At 37.7% G+C, this 21,381-nt stretch overlaps 2 protein-coding genes across 8 annotated transcripts in view; both read right to left on the bottom strand.

Moving 5' to 3' along the window:
* Positions 1-21,381, bottom strand: part of LOC310726343 (immunoglobulin lambda-1 light chain-like) — a 103,069-nt gene that overhangs the window by 69,818 nt on the left and 11,870 nt on the right. The window contains exons 1-2 of one of the 7 annotated variants that reach the window (XM_083541829.1): positions 19,582-19,726; positions 19,110-19,430 (exon numbers count right to left, since the gene is read on the bottom strand). The exons of 1 other annotated variant lie outside the window; for it this stretch is intronic. In XM_083541829.1, coding sequence (XP_083397955.1) covers positions 19,110-19,430; positions 19,582-19,624 — 364 coding nt within the window. In that variant the 5' untranslated portion in view covers positions 19,625-19,726. Of the gene's footprint in view, positions 1-17,503; positions 17,824-17,972; positions 18,044-19,109; positions 19,431-19,581; positions 19,727-21,381 lie in introns of those variants that run through there. 5 more of the 7 variants (XM_083541836.1, XM_083541822.1, XM_083541824.1 and 2 more) reach the window with 5 other exon arrangements.
* On the bottom strand, positions 12,353-17,497 carry LOC310726599 (uncharacterized protein; the record flags this gene model as incomplete). Its single annotated transcript, XM_083542352.1, has 3 exons — positions 17,269-17,497; positions 16,792-17,106; positions 12,353-12,708 (listed from the first exon to the last, which is right to left on the bottom strand). Exons 1-3 carry the CDS (start codon positions 17,381-17,383, stop codon positions 12,353-12,355), a joined length of 786 nt encoding a protein of 261 aa, XP_083398478.1. The 5' UTR covers positions 17,384-17,497.

Raw genomic sequence — 21,381 nt, 5'->3', positions numbered from 1 at the left:
AAAGAGGAAAAAAGCATATATTATTATAAGCATTTTGATTTGGTAAATAAAATATGCTCTTAGTTCCGCACTTTATTTCATCTGTTTACAGCAAGTTTACAACATACATCTCACTTATAAAGTAATGACGTCATTTCCTGGGGAGGGGATTGGCAACCAAGTCACCCAGCCAGTATTAATCCCCAGACTTGGTGTATGAATGATTTCCTAGTCATTATTACTAAAGGAAAATTTAATACTAATAAACAAGAATGCAAGACATTCAGTATTTGAGGTAGTTCTAGGAATGTTTAGCTTATAGTTTTTTCTCATTGAGGCCATCTAGTTAAAAGCTTATTCATAGTTTTTGATTAAAAAAGACTTCCTTTTTTAATGTTAATTGGAATTTTGAGGTTACTTTGGTCTTAATTAGTGAAGTGAAGATGAAGAAGTTACATGGTTAACCACGATATGGCAGCCCTTGGAGCAGGTAGACGCCTTGCCAACAGAGTCCAACAGTGCCAGCTTGATGCAGTATTTGTAGTTTAAACATTTATTATACAATATGCTTCTCTTTCATTTATTTCTTTATTTTTTTATTTTTTATCTAATATATTATTAAATAAATAGAACATTTTAGTTGCATAATTGTTACTGATTGAGGGGGACAATATATTCATTTACTCGCACCCATTATAAGGTGCCGATAAACAGTGTTTCAATCAGTCCAGACACAAACCATTGTTTTCATGAAGGTTGTATGCACATTCAGTGGCAAACCATAAACCAGCCCACAAAGCACAGAAAATGTTATCACACATACTGATGGTGTTTAACACCAAAGGGATAAAATCCATAATTTGTAAGTTGAATTACAATGACTGCTTTAACACAGGGACTTATTTATCTTTGACTGCCGGTAAGGTCTAATGGGTATTAGGCAAGAAAGTAATAGCATCAATAGCATTAAGACCAAACTGAACCATGTGCTGTTCGGTCACTTACAATGATTACAAATTCTGTCAGATGCAGTGAAGCCTAACCAATGGGATGTGGATTGGGGAAGGGGTGCACAGCTTCTAGGAAGTGTCTTTTAGATAGTTCAAAACACCTGTGTAGATTATTCCAGATTCACATGGCAGTTGGCTCATCTGTCATTTAATTAGAGAAAAAAAAAACTGTTACAGTGTATGGTTGCGTGGTAAACTCATAGAAGCAAAAGAAAGTTTTTTTGGGGAGCTCCTACACCAAATGCATAGAAGTTGGTTAGTGATAAACGTCACTGAATATTGTGGCAAGGTGCAGAGGAATTCTTGCATTTGATGCATATAAGTCACATCTGCATTGATTGCCTGGGCAAAGTTGCAGGGAAATTTTATTTGTCACTGACATCCAGTGGCAGGTCATGCATGTCACACCTAGGCCTTCAGCGGTGTGTCCTACCTGAATCAATCCACCCCTTAATACCATCATTCTAACACCATGGTTATAGTAAAAAAATCGAAATTTTACGAAAAAATATGTAATGATAAAACAGTTATTAAATTCACATGAATATATTTGAGCTTGTGTAGTTTGCTCTGACTAGTGCACTCTTTAAACATACAGTCAAAGGAGATGAAAATGTTGTGTTATTGGATCCCTGCTCGATGCAATCTGATTGGTTAAAGCAACAGCGTCTGCTGCAAGTGCCCACAGTGTTCATTTTTAAAGGCCTCACAGCAGATATAGATCCTGGAAACATAAAATGTAATAGCTGAAATCTGATTAGATAGAAACTCCAACATAAACAGACACTTGTAGCAGTGCACCCGAAAGAAACCCTGGTAAACAAATATTGGGAATATTGGTAACATTAATCTGATAGTGTTTAGGCCAGCAGAGAAGACCTTCCTGTATTAAAGGCATAATTTGTAACAAAAATGACATTAAGCATCTACATTAACTTGTTATATCACGTTTTCTCACATGCCTTGTTCTCGAGTAATTAGGCCTACTGGTTAGCATATTGCTAATGTGTATTTTTTAATAATGCTTAGAAACTTAAGACATTGAGACCCGGCCTCTGAAGAGTTTCCTTGAAATTATGTTCTATCAGAGTTTTTGTACACACTGAGAATATTTACTGCCACTGTGGTCGTTATACTCCCAGCTGGCACAGTAATAAACTGCAGAGTGAATTTTCTTCAGGTTTTCTATCTTCAGGTCAAAGTTATTAGACTCTATCCTCACACTAAAGTCCTTTGCATCAGGATGGTTAGTATCATGTTCGGGTTTGCTTCCTGCTTTGACATACAGGATCCTTGTGAGAGCTTCACCTTCTTTCTTTTGGTACCAGTGGACATAGTCACGGGTTAATCCGGTCACTTTGCAGCTGATAGTTACAGTTTTACGCTCCGCTTTTGTCACAGAGAGATATCTTTGCTCCAGTGTCACTCCCAGAACAGCTTCTATTTTTTTTTATAAATAATAAATAAATAAATGAACAAAATTTTTTAGAATTTTCTTTCTCATTTTATATTTTTATTGCAGTGATATACTCTATACTTACCTGTGTTCAAAGAAAGGAAAACAGAAAATATGAATATAAACATTTTTATTTGGTTGTAAAATAAAATATGCCTACAGTTCACTACCCTTTATTGCACTTGTATTTGCATTAATGCTCAGGAACGCAAGACATTTATTTATAAAGTAATGATGTCATTTCCTTGAGTGTGGATTGGCCATCTTATCAACCAACATGAATCCAATACTGCAAGACATTCTGACACCTACAGCAATTATAAATTCATTTATGTTTCAAGTAAGAATTGGTTAGAATTCAACAGTGATAAACTTTTTTTTTTTTTGTTATAGCCATACATTTTTTTTTACTTTTCCTTCCTGGTCTCATAAACAACCTCTATAGTTAATACATAATTGTTAAATTATGTTTCTGTTACCTTACATGCACTTTATTATTTTTTTTATTTTTATTATATCAATATATGTGTTCCAAATGTTGACAATTATTTCAATTTATTCCAAAGTAAAACATAGGGATGAGGCCAGGGCTCTGTGTAGGCACTCCAAAAGTGTCAAAACGGTGACATTGAATACTGCATATTACCAAAGACATTTTAATCCAATTGCAAAAGTGAAGTATTTTCTCAGTTCAGTACTTTTGTTGCACTCGTTTTTTTTTTCATCAATGATAATTTACAACCCAAATATTTTCTTTATGTTATGGTAAAATATGAGTACTCAAGTTTATCAATCTTTTTATTCCACTCGTTTTATACATTGTTTCAGTTTGTCACTATCAATGCATTGGTGTGCTTTGGATTTTTTTCCCCCAGATTAAACAGCTGTATCAATGACATTTAACATGATATTTGTCTTAAGAACATTATGGTATATAGTAGAGTTCATTATAGTAGACTTTAATTTTTCTCAGATCCTGTGGTGACAAAACAAGTGCAAATCATCACCCCTCCACTACAATACTTGATTTGAGTTTTTTTTTGTTGTTGTTGTTGTTGTTGTGTTTGATTTTTTCCATAAATGGCTGTGTATGATGACCTAACTTCTCTTCCTTAACCCAACATGCCAAATGTTATTGTTTTAACCCTTTGTGGTTTGTCCAGATTTCCAAATCTGTGCTATCATATACATTTTGGAGATAAGACACCATTTCCCACACACCTTTCAACATTTAATGTCCCTACAGAGGCCTGAAGTCCACATGATGTACACTTTATAGACAAAAGTATTGGGACACCTGACCTTTTCTGCCATATGTGGTACTTTTCCATAATGTTACCACAAAGCTGGAGGCACAAAATTTTGTCTTTGGATGCGGTATAATAAAATTTAGTATTCACTTGAACTTGGAAACCCAAACATGTTCCAGCATGTGATGCCTATATAGTTTACGTGGTTTGGAGAAAAGTGCCTTGAGTGGTCTGCTATAGAGCTCTGATCTCAACCCTACTGAACACCTTTGGGATGAATTAAAGCACTGCACCACCAGGCCTCCTCACCTCACCTACTGTACCTTAGTATCTGACTTTACTAACACCCTTGTGGCTGATCAAATGCCAATAAGCACATTTGAAAATCCAGTGGAACATTATCCCAGAAGAGTGGAGGGAATTATATGAGCAAATTGGCACTAAATGTGTGAGGCTCAAAAAGCACATACCATTCTTAAGACCATTGTTAAACTCTAGGATGTGTGACTGCCCAATGGTTTTCTGAAATATTGAATCGCTAGCCACCCAGCGATTTCTTACTGTAAGCAATTTAACTGGTTAAAGGCTCTCCCATGCCAATTTTTAATAGATATGCAAAAAAAGCACACTTTACTGTAATTTTGGAGAAAGGTCTGATGTTTATTTAGTAAATAATGTAAATAAAGTAAATATAAGTCTATAAATGTATATGAAGCAGAGAAATGTAGAAAACAGTATTAATACAAATCAGGGTTTTTGTACACATTGTGAATATTTACTATCAGTGTGGGAGCTGGTCTCCCAGCTGGCACAGAAATAAACCCCTGAGTGACTTTTCTTGAGGCTTGCTATCTTCAGATCGTAATTTTCAGACTGTATTCTCACATCAAAGTCCTTTGCTTCAGGATGGCTGGTATCATGAACAGATTTGCTTCCATGGCTGACATATAGGATCCTTCTCAGAGCTTCTCCTTCTTTCTTTTGGTACCAGTGGACATATGTGTTGGATAATTGTTTCACACTGCAGCTGATATACATACTTTTGTCCTTCTCTTTTGTTATGGAGAGATCTTTTTGCTCCAGTATCACTCCCAGAACAGCTTCTGTTTAAAAAAAAAATAAAAATCAATAAAACAGCACATCTGGGTTGTAGGTTTTTTTTCCTGTGTTATAATACTTACCTGTGACCAAAGAGAAGAGCACGGCATATATGGTTAAAAACATTGTCATTTATCTGTAATATACTGTTCTTTTAGCACTCTTTAATGCACCTGGTATTGCTGTAATGCTAGTATAGAACTGGAGTCCTAGAAATATAAAGTAATGATGTCATTTCCTGAGGTGGGGATTGGCCTCCTTGTCAGGCAAATTTTGAGGTATTTTCTTATTATTGAATAAACACTTGACTTTTAATCTAAAAATCTGATTACAATACATTTTTATAATATTACAAATTATTATACCTGTATATGTTTTAAAGTTTCAACCCAGCCATTAGGGGGGCACAAGCCAGTGTACTGTTAGTGCCGGTCCCAAGCCCGGGTAAATGGGGAGGGTTGCGTTAGGAAGGGCATCCAGCGTAAAACATGTGCCAAATCAAATATGCGGATCACAAATGAGAATTTCATACCGGATCGGTCGAGGCCCGGGTTAACAACGACCGCCACAGGTATCGTTAGCCGACAGGGTACCGGTGGAAATTGGGCTACTGTTGGCCGAAGGAGGAGAAGGAGAGGAGTAAGGCGTCTACAGAGACGGCAGGAAAAGGAGCAGTGTAGGAGAGTAGAGGTTCGGGTTGGTACTTTAAATGTTGGTACTATGACGGGTAAAGGGAGAGAGATAGCTGATATGATGGAGAGGAGAAAGGTAGATGTGTTGTGTGTTCAGGAGACCAAGTGGAAAGGGAGTAAGGCCAGGAACATTGGAGGTGGGTTTAAACTGTTTTATCATGGTGTGGATGGGAAGAGAAATGGTGTAGGGGTGATTCTGAAGGAAGCGTACAGTAAGAGTGTAGTGGAGGTGAAGAGAGTTTCTGATAGGGTGATGATCGTGAAGGTGGAAGTTGAAGGGATGATGATAAATGTCATCAGTGCCTATGCTCCACAAGTTGGCTGTGAGATGGAGGAGAAAGAAAGATTCTGGAGTGAATTAGATGAAGTGGTAGATGGTGTACCTAGGAAAGAACGATTGGTGATTGGGGCAGACTTTAATGGGCATGTAGGTGAGGGGAACAGAGGTGATGAGGAGGTGATGGGTAGGTATGGTTTTAAGGAGAGGAATGTGGAAGGGCAGATGGTGGTAGATTTTGCTAAAAGGATGGAAATGGCAGTGGTGAACACGTATTTTAAGAAGAAGGAGGATCATAGGGTGATGTATAAGAGTGGAGGAAGGTGCACACAGGTGGATTATCTTCTGTGTAGGAGATGCAACCTGAAGGAGATTGGAGACTGTAAGGTGTTGGCGGGGGACAGTGTAGCTAGACAGCATCGGATGGTGGTCTGTAGGATGGTTTTGGAGGCGAAGAAGAAGAGGAGGAAAGTAAGGTTTGAAAGAAGAATAAGATGGTGGAAACGGAAGGAGGAAGAGTGTAGTGTGAGGTTCAGGGAAGAGGTCAGACAGGGGCTTGGTGGTGGTGAAGAGGTGCCGGATGATTGGGCAACTACTGCAGGAGTGATGAGGGAGGCAGCTAGAAAAGTACTTGGTGTGACATCTGGAAATAGAAAGCAAGACAAGGAGACGTGGTGGTGGAATGAGGAAGTGCAGGAGAGCATTAGGGGAAAGAGATTGGCAAAACAGAAGTGGGATCGACAGAGTGATGAGAAGAGTAGGCAGGAGTACAAGGAGATGCGGCAGCAGGTTAAAAGGGATGTGGCGAAAGCCAAGGAAAAGGCATATGAGGAACTGTATAAGAGGTTGGACACTAAGGAAGGAGAAAAGGATTTATACCGATTGGCCAAGCAGAGGGACCGAGCTGGGAAGGATGTACTGCAAGTTAGAGCAATAAAGGATGGAGAGGGAAATGTGTTGACTAGTGAGGAGAGTGTGTTGAGAAGATGGAGGGAGTATTTTGAGCAGCTGATAAATGAGGAAAATCAGAGAGAGAGAAGGTTGGAGGATGTGGAGTTGGTGAAGCAGGATGTAGATAGGATTAGTAAGGAGGAAGTGAGAGCAGCGATTAAGAGGATGAAGAATGGAAAGTCGGTTGGACCAGATGACATACCGGTAGAAGCGTGGAGATGTTTAGGAGAGATGGCAGTGGAGTTTTTAACCAGATTGTTTAACAGGATTCTGGAAGGGGAGAGGATGCCTGAGGAATGGAGAAGGAGTGTGCTGGTACCGATCTTTAAGCATAAGGGAGATGTGCAGACCTGCAGTAACTACAGGGGAATTAAGTTGATCAGTCACACCATGAAGTTATAGGTAAGAGTAGTGGAAGCCAGGCTGAGAGAAGAGGTGACCATCTGTGAGCAACAGTATGGTTTCATGCCGAGGAAGAGCACCACAGATGCCTTATTTGCTTTGAGGATGTTGATGGAGAAGTATAGAGAAGGACAGAAGGAGCTGCATTGTGTATTTGTGGATTTAGAGAAAGCGTACGACAGGGTGCCGAGAGAGGAGTTGTGGTATTGTATGAGGAAGTCAGGTGTTTCAGAGAAGTATGTGAGGATGGTGCAGGACATGTATGAGGACAGTGTGACGGCAGTGAAGTGTGCAGTAGGTACGACAGACTGGTTCAGGGTGAAGGTTGGACTGCATCAAGGATCGGCCCTGAGCCCTTTCCTGTTTGCAGTGGTGATGGACAGGTTGACGGACGAGGTCAGACAGGAGTCTCCCTGGACTATGATGTTTGCAGATGATATTGTGATTTGTGGTGAGAGTAGAGAGCAGGTTGAGAAGAGCCTGGAGAGGTGGAGATATGCGCTGGAGAGAAGGGGAATGAAAGTCAGTAGGAGTAAGACAGAGTACATGTGTGTGAATGAGAGGGAGGGCAGTGGAGTGATGCGGTTGAAAGATCTTTTTGCTCCAGTGTTACTCCCAAAATGGCTTCTGTAAAAAAAAAAAAAAACCACAAACAAAAGATTCTGTAAACTCTGATATTTACTTTTCTGTTCTTTATTTATTTATTTATTTTTATTGCTATGCTGTGATACTTACCTGTGACCAAAAAGAGGAAAAAAGCATATATTATTATAAGCATTTTGATTTGGTAAATAAAATATGCTCTTAGTTCCGCACTTTATTTCATCTGTTTACAGCAAGTTTACAACATACATCTCACTTATAAAGTAATGACGTCATTTCCTGGGGAGGGGATTGGCAACCAAGTCACCCAGCCAGTATTAATCCCCAGACTTGGTGTATGAATTATTTCCTAATCATTATTACTAAAGGAAAATTTAATACTAATAAACAAGAATGCAAGACATTCAGTATTTGAGGTAGTTCTAGGAATGTTTAGCTTATAGTTTTTTCTCATTGAGGCCATCTAGTTAAAAGCTTATTCATAGTTTTTGATTAAAAAAGACTTCCTTTTTTAATGTTAATTGGAATTTTGAGGTTACTTTGGTCTTAATTAGTGAAGTGAAGATGAAGAAGTTACATGGTTAACCACGATATGGCAGCCCTTGTAGCAGGTAGACGCCTTGCCAACAGAGTCCAACAGTGCCAGCTTGATGCAGTATTTGTAGTTTAAACATTTATTATACAATATGCTTCTCAATATGCTTCTGAATGAATGAATGAATGAATGAATGAATGAATGCTTCTCTTTCATTTATTTCTTTATTTTTTTATTTTTTATCTAATATATTATTAAATAAATAGAACATTTTAGTTGCATAATTGTTACTGATTGAGGGGGACAATATATTCATTTACTCGCACCCATTATAAGGTGCCGATAAACAGTGTTTCAATCAGTCCAGACACAAACCATTGTTTTCATGAAGGTTGTATGCACATTCAGTGGCAAACCATAAACCAGCCCACAAAGCACAGAAAATGTTATCACACATACTGATGGTGTTTAACACCAAAGGGATAAAATCCATAATTTGTAAGTTGAATTACAATGACTGCTTTAACACAGGGACTTATTTATCTTTGACTGCCGGTAAGGTCTAATGGGTATTAGGCAAGAAAGTAATAGCATCAATAGCATTAAGACCAAACTGAACCATGTGCTGTTCGGTCACTTACAATGATTACAAATTCTGTCAGATGCAGTGAAGCCTAACCAATGGGATGTGGATTGGGGAAGGGGTGCACAGCTTCTAGGAAGTGTCTTTTAGATAGTTCAAAACACCTGTGTAGATTATTCCAGATTCACATGGCAGTTGGCTCATCTGTCATTTAATTAGAGAAAAAAAAAACTGTTACAGTGTATGGTTGCGTGGTAAACTCATAGAAGCAAAAGAAAGTTTTTTTGGGGAGCTCCTACACCAAATGCATAGAAGTTGGTTAGTGATAAACGTCACTGAATATTGTGGCAAGGTGCAGAGGAATTCTTGCATTTGATGCATATAAGTCACATCTGCATTGATTGCCTGGGCAAAGTTGCAGGGAAATTTTATTTGTCACTGACATCCAATGGCAGGTCATGCATGTCACACCTAGGCCTTCAGCAGTGTGTCCTACCTGAATCAATCCACCCCTTAATACCATCATTCTAACACCATGGTTATAGTAAAAAAATCAAAATTTTACGAAAAAATATGTAATGATAAAACAGTTATTAAATTCACATGAATATATTTGAGCTTGTGTAGTTTGCTCTGACTAGTGCACTCTTTAAACATACAGTCAAAGGAGATGAAAATGTTGTGTTATTGGATCCCTGCTCGATGCAATCTGATTGGTTAAAGCAACAGCGTCTGCTGCAAGTGCCCACAGTGTTCATTTTTAAAGGCCTCACAGCAGATATAGATCCTGGAAACATAAAATGTAATAGCTGAAATCTGATTAGATAGAAACTCCAACATAAACAGACACTTGTAGCAGTGCACCCGAAAGAAACCCTGGTAAACAAATATTGGGAATATTGGTAACATTAATCTGATAGTGTTTAGGCCAGCAGAGAAGACCTTCCTGTATTAAAGGCATAATTTGTAACAAAAATGACATTAAGCATCTACATTAACTTGTTATATCACGTTTTCTCACATGCCTTGTTCTCGAGTAATTAGGCCTACTGGTTAGCATATTGCTAATGTGTATTTTTTAATAATGCTTAGAAACTTAAGACATTGAGACCCGGCCTCTGAAGAGTTTCCTTGAAATTATGTTCTATCAGAGTTTTTGTACACACTGAGAATATTTACTGCCACTGTGGTCGTTATACTCCCAGCTGGCACAGTAATAAACTGCAGAGTGAATTTTCTTCAGGTTTTCTATCTTCAGGTCAAAGTTATTAGACTCTATCCTCACACTAAAGTCCTTTGCATCAGGATGGTTAGTATCATGTTCGGGTTTGCTTCCTGCTTTGACATACAGGATCCTTGTGAGAGCTTCACCTTCTTTCTTTTGGTACCAGTGGACATAGTCACGGGTTAATCCGGTCACTTTGCAGCTGATAGTTACAGTTTTACGCTCCGCTTTTGTCACAGAGAGATATCTTTGCTCCAGTGTCACTCCCAGAACAGCTTCTATTTTTTTTTATAAATAATAAATAAATAAATGAACAAAATTTTTTAGAATTTTCTTTCTCATTTTATATTTTTATTGCAGTGATATACTCTATACTTACCTGTGTTCAAAGAAAGGAAAACAGAAAATATGAATATAAACATTTTTATTTGGTTGTAAAATAAAATATGCCTACAGTTCACTACCCTTTATTGCACTTGTATTTGCATTAATGCTCAGGAACGCAAGACATTTATTTATAAAGTAATGATGTCATTTCCTTGAGTGTGGATTGGCCATCTTATCAACCAACATGAATCCAATACTGCAAGACATTCTGACACCTACAGAAATTATAAATTCATTTATGTTTCAAGTAAGAATTGGTTAGAATTCAACAGTGATAAACTTTTTTTTTTTTTGTTATAGCCATACATTTTTTTTTACTTTTCCTTCCTGGTCTCATAAACAACCTCTATAGTTAATACATAATTGTTAAATTATGTTTCTGTTACCTTACATGCACTTTATTATTTTTTTTATTTTTATTATATCAATATATGTGTTCCAAATGTTGACAATTATTTCAATTTATTCCAAAGTAAAACATAGGGATGAGGCCAGGGCTCTGTGTAGGCACTCCAAAAGTGTCAAAACGGTGACATTGAATACTGCATATTACCAAAGACATTTTAATCCAATTGCAAAAGTGAAGTATTTTCTCAGTTCAGTACTTTTGTTGCACTCGTTTTTTTTTTCATCAATGATAATTTACAACCCAAATATTTTCTTTATGTTATGGTAAAATATGAGTACTCAAGTTTATCAATCTTTTTATTCCACTCGTTTTATACATTGTTTCAGTTTGTCACTATCAATGCATTGGTGTGCTTTGGATTTTTTTCCCCCAGATTAAACAGCTGTATCAATGACATTTAACATGATATTTGTCTTAAGAACATTATGGTATATAGTAGAGTTCATTATAGTAGACTTTAATTTTTCTCAGATCCTGTGGTGACAAAACAAGTGCAAATCATCACCCCTCCACTACAATACTTGATTTGAGTTTTTTTTTGTTGTTGTTGTTGTTGTTGTGTTTGATTTTTTCCATAAATGGCTGTGTATGATGACCTAACTTCTCTTCCTTAACCCAACATGCCAAATGTTATTGTTTTAACCCTTTGTGGTTTGTCCAGATTTCCAAATCTGTGCTATCATATACATTTTGGAGATAAGACACCATTTCCCACACACCTTTCAACATTTAATGTCCCTACAGAGGCCTGAAGTCCACATGATGTACACTTTATAGACAAAAGTATTGGGACACCTGACCTTTTCTGCCATATGTGGTACTTTTCCATAATGTTACCACAAAGCTGGAGGCACAAAATTTTGTCTTTGGATGCGGTATAATAAAATTTAGTATTCACTTGAACTTGGAAACCCAAACATGTTCCAGCATGTGATGCCTATATAGTTTACGTGGTTTGGAGAAAAGTGCCTTGAGTGGTCTGCTATAGAGCTCTGATCTCAACCCTACTGAACACCTTTGGGATGAATTAAAGCACTGCACCACCAGGCCTCCTCACCTCACCTACTGTACCTTAGTATCTGACTTTACTAACACCCTTGTGGCTGATCAAATGCCAATAAGCACATTTGAAAATCCAGTGGAACATTATCCCAGAAGAGTGGAGGGAATTATATGAGCAAATTGGCACTAAATGTGTGAGGCTCAAAAAGCACATACCATTCTTAAGACCATTGTTAAACTCTAGGATGTGTGACTGCCCAATGGTTTTCTGAAATATTGAATCGCTAGCCACCCAGCGATTTCTTACTGTAAGCAATTTAACTGGTTAAAGGCTCTCCCATGCCAATTTTTAATAGATATGCAAAAAAAGCACACTTTACTGTAATTTTGGAGAAAGGTCTGATGTTTATTTAGTAAATAATGTAAATAAAGTAAATATAAGTCTATAAATGTATATGAAGCAGAGAAATGTAGAAAACAGTATTAATACAAATCAGGGTTTTTGTACACATTGTGAATATTTACTATCAGTGTGGGAGCTGGTCTCCCAGCTGGCACAGAAATAAACCCCTGAGTGACTTTTCTTGAGGCTTGCTATCTTCAGATCGTAATTTTCAGACTGTATTCTCACATCAAAGTCCTTTGCTTCAGGATGGCTGGTATCATGAACAGATTTGCTTCCATGGCTGACATATAGGATCCTTCTCAGAGCTTCTCCTTCTTTCTTTTGGTACCAGTGGACATATGTGTTGGATAATTGTTTCACACTGCAGCTGATATACATACTTTTGTCCTTCTCTTTTGTTATGGAGAGATCTTTTTGCTCCAGTATCACTCCCAGAACAGCTTCTGTTTAAAAAAAAAATAAAAATCAATAAAACAGCACATCTGGGTTGTAGGTTTTTTTTCCTGTGTTATAATACTTACCTGTGACCAAAGAGAAGAGCACGGCATATATGGTTAAAAACATTGTCATTTATCTGTAATATACTGTTCTTTTAGCACTCTTTAATGCACCTGGTATTGCTGTAATGCTAGTATAGAACTGGAGTCCTAGAAATATAAAGTAATGATGTCATTTCCTGAGGTGGGGATTGGCCTCCTTGTCAGGCAAATTTTGAGGTATTTTCTTATTATTGAATAAACACTTGACTTTTAATCTAAAAATCTGATTACAATACATTTTTATAATATTACAAATTATTATACCTGTATATGTTTTAAAGTTTCAACCCAGCCATTAGGGGGGCACAAGCCAGTGTACTGTTAGTGCCGGTCCCAAGCCCGGGTAAATGGGGAGGGTTGCGTTAGGAAGGGCATCCAGCGTAAAACATGTGCCAAATCAAATATGCGGATCACAAATGAGAATTTCATACCGGATCGGTCGAGGCCCGGGTTAACAACGACCGCCACAGGTATCGTTAGCCGACAGGGTACCGGTGGAAATTGGGCTACTGTTGGCCGAAGGAGGAGAAGGAGAGGAGTAAGGCGTCTACAGAGACGGCAGGAAAAGGAGCAGTGTAGGAGAGTAGAGGTTCGGGTTGGTACTTTAAATGTTGGTACTATGACGGGTAAAGGGAGAGAGATAGCTGATATGATGGAGAGGAGAAAGGTAGATGTGTTGTGTGTTCAGGAGACCAAGTGGAAAGGGAGTAAGGCCAGGAACATTGGAGGTGGGTTTAAACTGTTTTATCATGGTGTGGATGGGAAGAGAAATGGTGTAGGGGTGATTCTGAAGGAAGCGTACAGTAAGAGTGTAGTGGAGGTGAAGAGAGTTTCTGATAGGGTGATGATCGTGAAGGTGGAAGTTGAAGGGATGATGATAAATGTCATCAGTGCCTATGCTCCACAAGTTGGCTGTGAGATGGAGGAGAAAGAAAGATTCTGGAGTGAATTAGATGAAGTGGTAGATGGTGTACCTAGGAAAGAACGATTGGTGATTGGGGCAGACTTTAATGGGCATGTAGGTGAGGGGAACAGAGGTGATGAGGAGGTGATGGGTAGGTATGGTTTTAAGGAGAGGAATGTGGAAGGGCAGATGGTGGTAGATTTTGCTAAAAGGATGGAAATGGCAGTGGTGAACACGTATTTTAAGAAGAAGGAGGATCATAGGGTGATGTATAAGAGTGGAGGAAGGTGCACACAGGTGGATTATCTTCTGTGTAGGAGATGCAACCTGAAGGAGATTGGAGACTGTAAGGTGTTGGCGGGGGACAGTGTAGCTAGACAGCATCGGATGGTGGTCTGTAGGATGGTTTTGGAGGCGAAGAAGAAGAGGAGGAAAGTAAGGTTTGAAAGAAGAATAAGATGGTGGAAACGGAAGGAGGAAGAGTGTAGTGTGAGGTTCAGGGAAGAGGTCAGACAGGGGCTTGGTGGTGGTGAAGAGGTGCCGGATGATTGGGCAACTACTGCACGAGTGATGAGGGTACTTGGTGTGACATCTGGAAATAGAAAGCAAGACAAGGAGACGTGGTGGTGGAATGAGGAAGTGCAGGAGAGCATTAGGGGAAAGAGATTGGCAAAACAGAAGTGGGATCGACAGAGTGATGAGAAGAGTAGGCAGGAGTACAAGGAGATGCGGCAGCAGGTTAAAAGGGATGTGGCGAAAGCCAAGGAAAAGGCATATGAGGAACTGTATAAGAGGTTGGACAATAAGGAAGGAGAAAAGGATTTATACCGATTGGCCAAGCAGAGGGACCGAGCTGGGAAGGATGTACTGCAAGTTAGAGCAATAAAGGATGGAGAGGGAAATGTGTTGACTAGTGAGGAGAGTGTGTTGAGAAGATGGAGGGAGTATTTTGAGCAGCTGATGAATGAGGAAAATCAGAGAGAGAGAAGGTTGGAGGATGTGGAGTTGGTGAAGCAGGATGTAGATAGGATTAGTAAGGAGGAAGTGAGAGCAGCGATTAAGAGGATGAAGAATGGAAAGTCGGTTGGACCAGATGACATACCGGTAGAAGCGTGGAGATGTTTAGGAGAGATGGCAGTAGAGTTTTTAACCAGATTGTTTAACAGGATTCTGGAAGGGGAGAGGATGCCTGAGGAATAGAGAAGGAGTGTGCTGGTACCGATCTTTAAGCATAAGGGAGATGTGCAGACCTGCAGTAACTACAGGGGAATTAAGTTGATCAGTCACACCATGAAGTTATAGGTAAGAGTAGTGGAAGCCAGGCTGAGAGAAGAGGTGACCATCTGTGAGCAACAGTATGGTTTCATGCCGAGGAAGAGCACCACAGATGCCTTATTTGCTTTGAGTATGTTGATGGAGAAGTATAGAGAAGGACAGAAGAAGCTGCATTGTGTATTTGTGGATTTAGAGAAAGCGTACGACAGGGTGCCGAGAGAGGAGTTGTGGTATTGTATGAGGAAGTCAGGTGTTTCAGAGAAGTATGTGAGGATGGTGCAGGACATGTATGAGGACAGTGTGACGGCAGTGAAGTGTGCAGTAGGTACGACAGACTGGTTCAGGGTGAAGGTTGGACTGCATCAAGGATCGGCCCTGAGCCCTTTCCTGTTTGCAGTGGTGATGGACAGGTTGACGGACGAGGTCAGACAGGAGTCTCCCTGGACTATGATGTTTGCAGATGATATTGTGATTTGTGGTGAGAGTAGAGAGCAGGTTGAGAAGAGCCTGGAGAGGTGGAGATATGCGCTGGAGAGAAGGGGAATGAAAGTCAGTAGGAGTAAGACAGAGTACATGTGTGTGAATGAGAGGGAGGGCAGTGGAGTGATGCGGTTGCAGGGAGAAGAGGTGGAGAAGGTGGAGGAGTTCAGGTACCTGGGGTCAACAGTGCAAAGTAATGGAGAGTGTGTTAGGGAAGTAAAGAAAAGAGTGCAGGCAGGGTGGAGTGGGTGGAGAAGAGTGACAGGAGTGATTTTTGATAGAAGAGTATCTGCAAGAATGAAAGGGAAAGTTTATAGGACTGTGGTGAGACCTGCGATGTTGTATGGATTAGAGACAGTGGCATTGAGTAAAAAACAGGAGGTGGAGCTGGAGGTAGCAGAGCTGAAGATGTTGAGGTTTTTGTTGGGAGTGACGAGGATGGACAAGATTAGAAATGAGTTTATTAGAGGGACAGCACATGTAGGATGTTTTGGTGACAAGGTGAGGGAGGCGAGATTGAGATGGTTTGGACATGTGCAGAGAAGGGACATGAATTATATTGGTAGAAAAATGCTGAAGATGGAGCCACCAGGTAGGAGGAAAAGAGGAAGGCCAAGGAGGAGGTTCATGGATGTGGTGAGGGAAGACATGCAGGTAGTTGGTGTAAAAGAGGCAGATATAGAGGACAGGGTGGTATGGAGACGGATGATCCGCTGTGGCGACCCCTAATGGGAGCAGCCGAAAGAAGAAGAAGAAGATGTTTTAAAGTTTCAATTAAAAAAATTATATAATATGAGTGCAACAAAAGAAAATGGAATTAAACTGCTACAAACTGGTATTACATTCTACATACATGTACAGGATATTTGGAAATTGACAAATTTGCTATCTACCATATCATGCACTAGGTTTTAAATGAATTGCATTTACATTCAAATCAGCTAAATGGTGAAGAAATTATGTTCATGTGAGGTCCTTTTTTAAAAAAGCCAAAAGTAACTACACCAAATACTGCCTTGTAAAACTTGAGAGTAGAACCAAAGGTACTGCTTCCAAAAAAAAAAAAAATGCAGAGTGAACTACTGAACTACTGTACTGAACTACTCTGACCTTTTTCATATGGGACTGCAGGTCAGGTCGATCAATAGAAAGCACCGGCAGTACCTATAATAACACACAGAATCTTGAACTGTACTGCCAGCATGAGGTTACCTATGCACTATACACTGTGTGTTTACATACCATTGCCTGTAAATATCATTTTCTGTAGTGGGTGTGTACCATCAGCGTTTTTGTACAGACTGTAAATATTAACTGTCACTGTGTGCCAGTACTGCTGTCCCAGCTGGCGCAGTAATAAACCCCTGAGTGACTTTTCTTCACATATGGTATTTTCAGATCATAATTATTATTCTGTATACTCGTATCGAAGTCCTTCGCATCAGGAAGGTTATTATCATGAACAGGTTTGCTATTTCGTTTCACATACAGGATCCTTATAAGAGCTTTATCTTCTTTCTTTTGGTACCAGTGGAGATATTCAGAGCTCAATCCAGTCACGTTGCAGCTTATATAGACACTTTTGCCCTCTTCTTTTGTCATGGAGAGATCTTTTTGCTCCAGCAACAGTCCCAGAACAGCTTCTGGAAAAACATCAATCTATAAAACACTTTTCTTGGTTTCTCTCTTTTTTCATTTTTATTGCTTTTTTCTAAAATCAACGAACATGTAAAACAATTCTATTTGTTTGCTTGTTTTTTTTTTTTTTTTTTTTTTCATTTTATAGATTTTCTCTAAATACTTACCAGCAACCAAAGAGAAGAGAACAGCATATATTGCTATAAACATTTTGATTTTGTTGGAAAATAAAGTGTACATATTTGGAACATGAGTCTTTTCTTTATAAAGTAATGATGTCATTTCCTGGGGTGGGGATTGGCCACCTTGACAGCCAACATTAACTCAGACTAATGCATTTGTTGTTTCCTGTTGTGGTTGTTGTGTACCATCAGGGTTTTTGTACACGCTGTGAATAATAACTGTCACTGTGGTGCTGTCCCAGCTGGCACAGTAATAAACTCCAGAGTGTCTTTTCTTCAAATTTGTTATTTTCAGGTCATAATTATTATTCTGTGTCAGCACATCAAAATCCTTCGCATCAGGATGGTTGGTCTCAGGAACAGGTTTGCTATTTTTTTTCGCATACAGGATTCTTTTGAAAGCTTCATCTTCTTTCTTTTGGTACCAGTGGACATAATTAGTGCTTAATCCAGTCACTTCACAACTAATATACACACTTTTGCCCTCTTCTTTAGTCATGGAGAGATCTTTTTGCTTTAAAGACACTCCCAGAACAGCTTCTGGAAAAACATCAATATTTAAAACAATTCTATTTGTTTCTCTGTCTTTTTCTTCTTTTTTCCTTTTTCTAATATCAATCAATATGTAAAAAATATATATTTATTTTTCTTAATTTGTTCCTTTTATTGCTTTATTTTTAAATACTTACCAGCAACCAGAGAGAAAAAAACAACATATATTGCTATAAACATGTTGATTTAGTTGTAAAATAAAGTGTGCATATTTGCCATGTAAGTCTAATTCTTATAAAGTAATGATGTCATTTCCTGGGGTGGGGATTGGCCACATTGGCAGGCAGCATGAACTCTGACTTGTGCATTTGTTGTTTTCTATTCAAGACATTTTGGCACCTTGGTCATTAATATAACACGTCATTATGCTGCTGTCAGTCTGCACTAGTGTGTGATTCTCTAAAAAGTTGCAGCACTCTCCACATTGCTTATATTTCCAGGAATTTGTGGCTTAAATACTTTATGTCTAAAATAAGGTTTAAATTATTGAACAAAAGCAATTTACCTTTAAATTGTAAATATGGCTGATTACTTTGGACTCGATTTCCCATAGATCCAGACCAGCAATAAAGTTAGTGATATAACTGTATGTTATCTGTTTTAAGTAAAAAAAAAAAAAAAGAGGTAATAATTTGGCCATAACAAAATAAATGCTATCTTTTATACTTAGAAACACCACTGCTGAATCATGTTACTGTGAGAAGAAACTGCTCCAATCAGATCTGATACAAAAATCTACAGGCATGTACAATAATATTTGTACATTTACAATTAATGTTTATTGTAACTCTAACACAAGATAAAAGAGGGACAAATTAAATATTGAGTTTTAAAACCTTAAAGGCATTTCTAGCTGACTCTCAAAAAGAACGAAATGCATTGTTTATGCTTAATTGTTTCGCTGAACTTCAGTGACCTGTTCATATGGAACTGCAGGTCAGGTCTGAACGATAGACAGCACCGTCAATACCATTAATAACACACACATCTGTTCTACCAGCATGAGGTTATCTATTCACAATAAAAAGTAATTTCTATGTTTACAGGTGTTGATTCTTTAAGACATGGTAATTTAGTGGGAATATTTCTTCTATTTCGAGACACATACGATTTAGAAAAGTTTTTAGTGTTTGAATTCATTTAGTTTAAGGCTCCTGCAGAGTTTGACGTGTGTGTTTTTACATTTGTATTTTTCATACCATGTAAATATAATTTCCTGTTGTGGGTGTGTACCATCAGGGTTTTTGTACGCAGTGTGAATAATAACTGTCAACGTGCATCACTGCTGTACTCCCAGCTGGCACAGTAATAAACTCCAGAGTGTCTTTTCTTCACATTTGTTATTTTCAGGTCATAATTATTATTCTGTGTCAGCACATCAAAATCCTTCGCATCAGGATGGTTGTTCTCAGGAACAGGTTTGCTATTTGTTTTCGCATACAGGATTCTTTTGAAAGCTTCATCTTTTTTCTTTTGGTACCAGTGGACATAATCAGTGCTTAATCCAGTCACTTCACAACTAATATACACACTTTTGCCCTCTTCTTTAGTCATGGAGAGATCTTTTTGCTTTAAAGACACTCCCAGAACAGCTTCTGGAAAAACATCAATATTTAAAACAATTCTATTTGTTTCTCTGTCTTTTTTATTTTATTTGCTTTTTCTAAAAACCAATCAATATGTAAAACAATTCTATTTATTTTTCTTAATTTTTTCATTTTGATGCTTTAAAAAAGAAATACCTACCAGCAAACAAGGAGAAGAGAACAACATATATTGCTATAAACATGTTGATTTAGTTGTAAAATAAAGTGTGCATATTTGCAACTTGAGTCTAATTCTTATAAAGTAATGATGTCATTTCCTGGGGTGGGGATTGGCCACATTGGCAGGCAGCATGAACTCTGACTTGTGCATTTGTTGTTTTCTATTCAAGACATTGTGGCACCTTGGTCATTAATATAACACGTCATTATGCTGCTGTCAGTCTGCAGTAGTGTGTGATTCTCTAAAAAGTTGCAGCACTCTCCACATTGCTTATATTTCCAGGTATTTGCGACTTAAACACTTTATCTCTAAATTAAGGTTTAAATTATTGAACAAAAGCAATTTACCTTTAAACTGTAAATATGGTTTATTACTTTGGAATGAATTTCCCATAGATCCAGACCAGCAGTGAAGTTGGTGATATACTTGTATGTTATCTGATTCAAGTTTCAAATAAAAATTATAATAATAATAATATGGCCATAAAAAAATAACCACTTTCTTTTATACTACACCACTGCTAAATCGTGTTACTGAGAGGAAACTGCTCCAAACAGATCTGATACAAAAATCTACAGACATATACAAATAATATCTGTAAATGTACAATTTCTGTTTATAGTAACTCTAACATAAGATCAAATATAGTTAAATAAAATTGTAAGTTTTAAAACCTTAAAAATCTCTTAAAAATAACTAGATGCAGTGTTTATGCATAAAGTTTTCGCTGAACTTCAGTCACTTGTTCATATGGAACTGCAGGTCAGGTCTGATCGATAGACAGCACCGTCAATACCATTAATAACACACACAGCTGTTCTACCAGCATGAGGTTATCTATTCACAATAAAAATTAATTTCTAAGTTTACAGATGTTGATTCTTTTAGACATGGTAATTTAGTCGGAATATTTACGTTTTTAGTGTTTTAATTCAACAAGTCTTTTGTTTATAAAGTATTGATGTCATTTCCTGGGGTGGAGACTGGCCACCTTGTCAGCCAACATTAACCCAGACTCATGCATTTGTTACTTTTTAGTTATTTGTGAAAAAAACAAACAAAAGGAAAGTAAAACAAACATTATTACAAGATAGGAATTAATTTCCCATAGATCCAGCAGTAAAATTAGTGTTTATTGTAGGTTACTACTGTATGTACACATACATGTACAGACATATTTAAAAATGTAAAATTTATATTTATTTTAACTTTAATTCAATATATAATTCCAATTCCAAAACATTTGGACACTCTTTAAAATGTAAATAATAACAAAATGCAATGATTTGAAAATCTCATAAACCCATATTTTATTTACAATAAAACATAGAAAACATATCAAATAGTGAAACTGAGGACATTTTATATTTTGAGGGGGGGGAAGAAGGTAATTTTGTTGTAAAAACATCTCAAAAATTTAGGGACAGGGCAACAACAGTCTGGAAAACGTAAATGTAATTAAAATAGTGTAATTAAAACAGTTAACATTTAACATTAAATGTTAAACATTTTGCAACTAATTATGTTTATTGACAACAGGGCAGTAAGATGATTGGATATAAATGGTGTATCTTAGAGAGGCTGAGTTTTTCATAAGTAAAGATAGGCAGAGCTCCACCAATCTGTGATAGACTGTTTTTACAAATTGTGGAACAATCTCAACATAAAATGAAACATTTGAATATCTCATCATTTACAGTACATATCATCAAAAACTTCAAAGAATCTGGAGAAATCTCTTTGCACAAGGGACAAGATCGAAAATCAATATTGGATGCC

Source organism: Silurus aristotelis (genome assembly GCF_946808225.1).
Source record: "Silurus aristotelis genome assembly, chromosome: 5".
Lineage (NCBI taxonomy): Eukaryota > Metazoa > Chordata > Actinopteri > Siluriformes > Siluridae > Silurus > Silurus aristotelis.
The sequence above is the reverse complement of the archived record's forward strand: the minus strand, read 5'-3'. Positions and strand labels throughout refer to the sequence as shown.